At 55.3% G+C, this 7334-nt stretch overlaps 1 protein-coding gene across 10 annotated transcripts in view; it reads right to left on the bottom strand.

Annotated features, from left to right (window-relative positions):
* Positions 1 to 575: 575 nt before the first annotated feature.
* Positions 576 to 7334, bottom strand: part of SMARCA4 (SWI/SNF related BAF chromatin remodeling complex subunit ATPase 4) — an 85926-nt gene continuing 79167 nt past the window's right edge. For 7 of the 10 annotated variants that reach the window (XM_088792508.1, XM_088792507.1, XM_074338172.2 and 4 more), the window contains 5 exons: positions 4112 to 4220; positions 3667 to 3768; positions 2779 to 2911; positions 2432 to 2574; positions 576 to 1082 (listed from right to left, as the gene is read on the bottom strand). In XM_088792508.1, coding sequence (XP_088648634.1) covers positions 1050 to 1082; positions 2432 to 2574; positions 2779 to 2911; positions 3667 to 3768; positions 4112 to 4220 — 520 coding nt within the window. In that variant the 3' untranslated portion in view covers positions 576 to 1049. The remainder of the gene's footprint in view (positions 1083 to 2431; positions 2575 to 2778; positions 2912 to 3666; positions 3769 to 4111; positions 4221 to 7334) is intronic. The other 3 variants (XM_088792510.1, XM_074338174.2, XM_088792512.1) reach the window with 1 other exon arrangement.

The following is a 7334-nucleotide window of genomic DNA, read 5'->3' as shown; positions in this document are numbered from 1 at the left end:
CAATAGAACCTTTCTCTGAGGGGGTCCAGATGTTGGACTTGAAATCAACCATTATAAATATGTTCAAAGAACTAAAGGACACCATGTTTGAAGAATTAAAGGCAAGTATGACAACAGTGACTCAGGAACACAAGGTCTTAATGAAGAGATGAAAATCAGAGACAACCCAAAGGAGTTCTGGACTTGGAAGCCCTCCCTGCTCACTGGGCTCCCAGGTGCCCCGGGTTTCGTCATCACGACACTGCTCGCCATGGCACCTGCCTGTTCGTGTGACACCGCCCTGATCCCGCCTGGGCTGCAGGTAGGGAAGGGACCCAGCTGCTGTGTGCGGCAGGGCGGCTTGCATAGGTCATGGGGAATGACAGTGACCCCCGTAGGGTCAGGCACCTGAACTTGCTGTCAGACAGTCTGAGGCCTGGGTTAAGTCCTTTCCCTTTGCCTCAGTATCCTCCCCTGGGAGAGGTCCCCTGGGATCTGGTGACAGGACAGGAGGCTCCATACAGGCTGCCAGGGCCTTGCACCGCCAATGCGCCAGGACCCGGGACGAGTCCACCAGAAGAAGGCACGGTTGTGAGTTTTGTTGTCGGTTTAATTTATTACTGTTTGACATCCAGTGACACTGACATACCCTCGCTGGGCCTGCGGAAGCCGGGCCCGGCGAGCGTGACCTGTCCAATAAAATACAGTACAAGGAGTGGACGGCTACACACATGCATCCACGGCTTAAACTACAGTGATTCCAAACTGCGGTCGCAACAGTACTGTCAGGAAAGGAAAAGAAAAACAGATGTCGTGTGTTCCCCAATTCTCAACTTTGTTTTTTGTCATTTTAAAACAGTTAATGCTGTTACAAATGCTACTGATGCCAGGGCAGGGCCAGACACAAACAGTCCTACATCTTCTCTGCTGTATAAATATGGAAGATTTTAGTTTATACAGTTCTCCTCCACGTCTGAAACTACATCTGCTGCTACCCATTACTGCTAAGGGCTACACCGTCTCGGCTCTGGAACGAGGGGCTCGGGGTCGAGACTCTGGAATGTCGGGACTCAGTCTTCCTCACTGCCACTTCCTGAGCGGTCCTGTGGGGGGACAGGAGGAGAGAGCATGAGTGGGTACCCTCGAGGGATCCCTGAAACGGAAACACCAATGTGGGCAACAGAGCCACTCCTCCTGGGGCTGCGTGAGCAGCATAGGTGCCGTGAGGCTCGAGGTGCAGTGGCCTCTGGCCTCAGCCCTTCTGCCACGACCATACCCCGACGTCACTTTTCTCCTGAGGCCGGGCCCCCTGTGCCCACACTGACTCTTCCTCAGGAGCTGGGAGTCTCACTGCTGTCTGCCCTCTCTGTGGCTGTTCCTGACCACGTAGGCTCTTGGCTTGCCCTGTTAAACATTTTAAGCAGCTTGGGAAAGGTCACAAAACGGCCTGCAGGGTCCGCACGGGGCACATGGGGCACCGTTATAGCCCAGCCGTCTTCTCCAGAAACACGGGCCACCTTTCCCCATCAGGATGTCACTGACACCCTCAGAAAGTCATGTGTGTTTTTGGTCAGATCTATGCCAAGGGACTTGGTTTTGCTGTTCTCGCAAATGTCTATAGAAGACCAGCAACACGGAAAAGGCGCTTACTGAGCTTGGCCAGGAGCCTGGCCCCATAATCCACTCCACCACCCTGCTCAGTACAAGTGGAAACTGAGGATTCGAAGTGAAGTGAACTGCCCCGGACCCACGGCAGGGAAGGGTCAGGGGGCAAAGCTTACTTAAACCCAGCAAGTGGGTCTGCCCCCCACACCCCCGAAACTGTCCACTGCGGGCTCATGTAGCTTCCCCCATTTGTGGGGACTGCAGCTCGTGTGAGGGGACACACGTCACCACGGCACCATTCAGCCCCACTCCGTGTTTGTTCCGCATTGTTTTTATAACTGCGGAGCCAGGGGTTCTTGTTTTTTTAACCCACTAACACTGTTTGGAAATCCTCCTAGGCAGGAGCAGAGGGGCCTGGGGTGTGTCATGTGGGAGGAGGACATCATGACAGCCGTGACTGGATGGCACTGTGTGTGCTTGGGGAGGACATATGCCGAGGGGGCAGGGACTGTGTGGGGGCATCTTCAATCCCAGTGTCTCCTGCCACCACCCCGCCCCCCAACCCAGGGCTGCGGTAGGACAGGTGGCGTCCTGGGCAGGCAGCTCTGCAGCTGCTGCAGCGGGAAAAGGAGGCCCACCTCATCTCCCAGGTGCCCACTGGTGCTAAGTGTCACATGGAATTGGGCTTGAGTTACATGCCAGGGAACGCTGAGCCTCAGTTTCCCCATCTGTGGAGTGGGGGTGTTAGAGCATCTACCCCCACAGGGACCGTGGGGTAAGGGCCCAGGACCTGGCATGGGGATGGACCTCCAATGACAGGCTGCTGCCCAGGGCCCTGTGGCCTCACCTCCTCCTGCTCCTCCTCACTGTCGTCGTCGCTCACCACAGGCTTGGCCCGCGACCCGCGGCTTGGCCGCCGCCGGCCCCCTTTCAGCCGATCCTGTGCCTTCTCCTTCCGGCCCAGCTTGATCTTCACTTTGACTGAGCGGGCTGGGGTGGCGACCAGAAAGAGGGGAAAAAGAGATGAGCTCAGGAGAGCACGGCACCTCCTGGGTTGGGGGCATCTGGGAGCTGGGTGGGCTGTGAACAGGCGGCGCCGCAAGGCCTCTCTGGTTCCCATAGGTGAGTGTGAACCCCAAGATGCCGACTGGCTCCGGCAGCCCCATCCACCCACCCAGGCACCCCAGGACTCACACTCGGACTCCGAGCCTTCCTCCTCGCCCTCGTCTTCCTCCTCGCTTTCCTCGCCCTCACTGTCATCCTCTTTCTCTATTTTCTGCCGCACACTGGTGAAAACGGACTGGAGGACAATGGAGTCTTCGTAGATCTGGTGGAGACACAGGCTCGAGTGGGCTGGGGCCCGACGGGGGCTGCCTGCCCATGCCACCCCACCTGAGCCACAGTTCTGGCCAGGACAGCCCACGTGGGGACAGGGGTAGCTCAATAATCCTTTCCCTATCGGTGTCTGAGAGCACGTCAGGATTATGAAATCATCCTGGACAAAAGGTCAGGCGTGTTAGTTTAGATCAGGCGTGTTAGTTTAGAAACAGCCGCAGGTTCCTTCCTCCCCCAGAATCACAGTGAGCATCCACTTTTAAAGGATCTGAGGTCTAAAGCAACTAGAAACGCACACCCCATTTAAGCCAGCATTGCCCCCAACCTTCTGATGTAAAATCTCTTTTCCAGGAGGCACCTGTTCCAAACACTCTTGGGAAAACTTTGCTACGTTTAGGCTGTGTGAGTGTGAGTGTGTGTGTTGTTCATCTCATCATAGAAAAAGACACATCCACAGGATTTCCAAGCAGTCCCCTAGTGAATTCAAAATTAAATTCCAAGATATACACAGACCCCTCCTGGATGGATGGGACTGAGTCTATTTTCTGTATTTCACTTATCATTTGTTTTTCTGCCTTTTCAGTAACGAACACATATTGCTTTTGTAATTTGTAAAATATTCCAAGTTGCTGGGAATTATTTTTAAACCAATCAATTCAAAAGGGAGCAAGGGGCATGTTGGCCTGAGGCGGAGCTGTGAAGGTGGCAAAGGCCTGGAGTGGGTGCCTCCTCCCCCCGCGTCCTCACCAGGGAGCCCTCCAGGTTGAAGGTCTGCGCGTTCTGACACAGCAGCATGACGTCCTTCTCCAGGTCGTTGAGGCTACGGTACTTGTGGTTGCGGATGCGCTCCTGCAGGTGGGGGGCGGGAGAAGCAGCCTTACCTGGGGACCCTGCCTCCTGCCTGGGGACTCAGGCGGGGACTCCCTCTCCTAACAAGGTCACAGCCCAGGCTCCAGGCTCCTCTGTAGATGCAGAAGTCCAGACCCACTGAACACAAGGGCCACATGCACGACTGGAGGCCTGAGCTGCGGGTAACCCTGAAGGAGCCCTGAGCGCTGGCTGCCTGCTGACACAGCCCCAGGACCTTCAAGGCCACGAGGAACCCCAAGAGCCAATGGTGGGATCCCCGGCCAGGGGGCCCAAGGTCCTGGGTCAGATTCCCCTAAACGCCCACCCCGCACTTGGTCGTTACCTTAATCTTCTTGAAGTCCACAGGCTTGCGGATGAGCTCGTAGTACTCGGGCAGCTCCTTGCGAGAGGGCAGCTGGATGAACACCTCACTGAGCTGACGTCCACTACTACTGCAAGGGGACACAGTGGGCGTCACTCACAGGCCCTGCCCACTGGGGCAGCCCCCACCTGTCATTGTTTGTGGACAGAGAGGGTGAGAAAATCAAAGGCAACTTGGAAGTTCTTTCCTGTACACGTGTTGCCTTGGGAGTTCTGGAACATTCCCGAGAGGCAACCAGGCAGAGGCCTTGGCACTTGAAGATCACAATCATGCACGATGCAAAAATCACTTTGCTCACGTTGGGAGCATTAAGTGCCAGCATTTTCAGAGATGGATTTTGCAAGCACGTTGTGCGACCCCCACGAGCATGTTGTGTGTCTCTTGCGGGCAGCACTTAAGAGCAATGAACTTCAGAGCATTTTGCAAAAACCCCAGGAGGGAAGATGCCGCCCACCAAGACGTTAATGGAAGACAAAAGGCTGTTTCTAGTCCTTTCCCCTGAGAAAGCACTTGTTTTCCACAAGGGATCAGAGAAAAGACGTGCCACTTGTGGTCCTGAGAGGCAACGGGCCTCATGCACCGTCTCTTGGGTCTCACTTTTGGAAGAATCCATGCACTGAGCCAGGTCATGCCACACCTGAGCCTGGCTGTGTTGGAGACAGAACTCAGAGGCAACACCACTCCTGGGGTCTGCCTGAGGAGGGAGCGAGCAGGCGCATCAAGGACTGAAAGACCAGGATAGAAAACAAGCTCACTAGTGCGATTTCTCTTTGTTCCCACAGCCTTGCCTGACCCGCCCCAGGGGTCCTGCTGGGACTCCTGAGACAGGCAGCAGAAGCCCAGGGCTACGGCCCAGGGAGCTGGTGAGTTGGTGCCGATCCTGTTCTACAGGTGCCGTTTCCTCACCCAGGCACCCACACACTATGGCGGTGGTTTCACCCACGTTCCACAGCCAAGGTGTCTGCCCTGCTGCCCATGGCGCCTTCTGCTGCTTCACCATTTGGGCTTTGCAGTCACTTCTCAGAGACCGTCGATCTGGGCCCAGCGCTGCCAGCGGGCTGTTTAAGCTTGTTTTGCTCCACTTCTCATACTTTCTTTTCAAGATTATTCTCAAAGGACAGAGCAGCCCGCCCACTCCATCCTGCTGCTGCCCATCCTGACTGCACCCCATTCTTGTTTCTGTCGACTATTGTGGAAGACAGTAGGGACAGTACAACTGCTTTTTGGGTTTTGTCCCCGGGTACTCCAATTTCACAATGCCCTTAAGGAGCAGCTTGGCCAGGACTGCCCCCCTGAGGCTGTTCCCAGCTGGATTGCGGGCGGCCCATTGCTCACTTGGGGTTTCTGTGCATCACGAGGCCTCTGGCCCAGCAGCCGGGCTGGAACCTGGTCCCTGCACCTCACTTGCCTTGCACAAGTGCCATCACTCAGTCCTTGCTCTGGGCCAAGCGCACCTTAACACTGGTTCCCACCAAGCTCTGTTATTCTAATTGTTGCAATGAGGAACCTGAGGCAAAAGTTCAGCCGGCCCTGGCTGGGCACAGCCCACCTTGGGCCTTGCCTTCCAAACCTTCCTTCCTAGTGTTACGTGATGACGCCAGCAAGTGGCAGCTTCCCTTCCAGGTGGCGTTTTCAGCCACATCCTGCCCTGTGCAGGGTCCAGCTGTCACAGATAAGGGAGGACGTGCGACCTCTAGGCCACCTTCCCAGTCAGCGAGCCCCTCCCGGGAGGCACAGGTTTCTTTTCTCTCATGAATGGGTTGTGGGTAAAGTTTGGCCACAGGCAATCGGAATTTATGTCAACTCCAAAAATGAGAACAGGTAACAAAACACGCTGGCTGCTCCACCACGGATAAACAGACCGGGGAGAAGGGAAAAGAGGTCAGCCCAGCTCCGCTCTGGGAAACTTTGGTCGTAAAGCTCAGGCAGAGCCTGGATCGGAACCCGGCCCACAACTCAGCTACACACATCTGGCTCTCCCCGTGGAACCCTCTAAGCAAAGAGCCCTCCATTTTACACTCTGACCCAGGACTCCTGTCCACAGGCCTAAAACAACAAGTTCCGCAGGGTGACAGTCTGTCTCCCAAACAAAGTACAAAGGACTCTGAGGTTTTCTATTCTGTTTCGTTGAGAAATGCCAGTTGGGGCCCAAAACATTCATTTCGAAGCCCGCTAATGGGTAGCCTCCCAGCTTGAAAAGCCCTGCTTGCAGCCCCGTCATCTATGGCAGCCACACAGGTGGCCAGCCTCGGGGGGGTGTGGCCCTCCAAGGAGCTCTGAAAGTGGGACTCTAGTGCTGTAATGCAGCAAAAAGTTTCGTAAAAAAACCCTTTCTCCTGTCAGGCTAAAAAATTGTTTGATAGAAAAGAACGGGAACAAACAAACGCTCCTCTTATAAACCTTGAAATTGTGCATAAACGCACACCCAGCACCGGGCCCCACAAGCCTTGTCTGCTGCAACAAGCTCTGAGTGCCGATGGCCTGGAACTGGGTGTACGTGAGCGAGGGACAAGTGCCAGGACCACAGGGGACTTTTAAAATTGTCCACTCTCAGACAGCCCAGACCTCTTGGAAAGCCACTGCCGTAAGATTTTAATTGCTCTTAAGTTCTCTAGAGAGCCCCCCACCCGTCCCCCCGGCTGCTGCAATACACTTGGGGCCAAGCGCCGTGCAGGCTGATTCACCAAATTTCCTCACCTCTGTATTAGAGGTGGACACCTCACAGCTCCCCACCTCCTGGGAATAAATCCCAAAGTCCTTCTAATGGTCCCATGATCCTCCAGGAAGGGCTGCCCATGGCCTCTAATGTCGGTGTCCCTCTCTGCACCTCCTCACACATACCTTTGGGCCCATGAAACCACTGCTCTCCCAAGGACCTGAGACGCCCACCCTTACCTCAGCACAAATGTCACCTCTCCTGCGAGTGCTCTCGTCCATCTAGCCCTCACACGTCTTAATAAAAAAGGCATCTTGAGCTGTTAAGACGAAGGCACAAATCTTCAGCGCTCAAGTTCCTGAGGGGTCTGAGACTCCTGTGAGCGTCCCTCACATTTGATACCAGCTCAGTTTGGCCCCTTCCTCATGTTATGGGATCACACAGGGTGCGAGCTCCCAGGCCTGGCAGCAACCCCCTCCCCCCAATCACCACCTGTGGGATTTATCCCTGTTGGCGTGCGCTCATGCG

The sequence above is a fragment of the Rhinolophus sinicus genome, chromosome 15 (assembly GCF_057876585.1).
Source record: "Rhinolophus sinicus isolate RSI-liver-muscle chromosome 15, RSI-T2T, whole genome shotgun sequence".
NCBI lineage: Eukaryota > Metazoa > Chordata > Mammalia > Chiroptera > Rhinolophidae > Rhinolophus > Rhinolophus sinicus.
The sequence above is the reverse complement of the archived record's forward strand: the minus strand, read 5'-3'. Positions and strand labels throughout refer to the sequence as shown.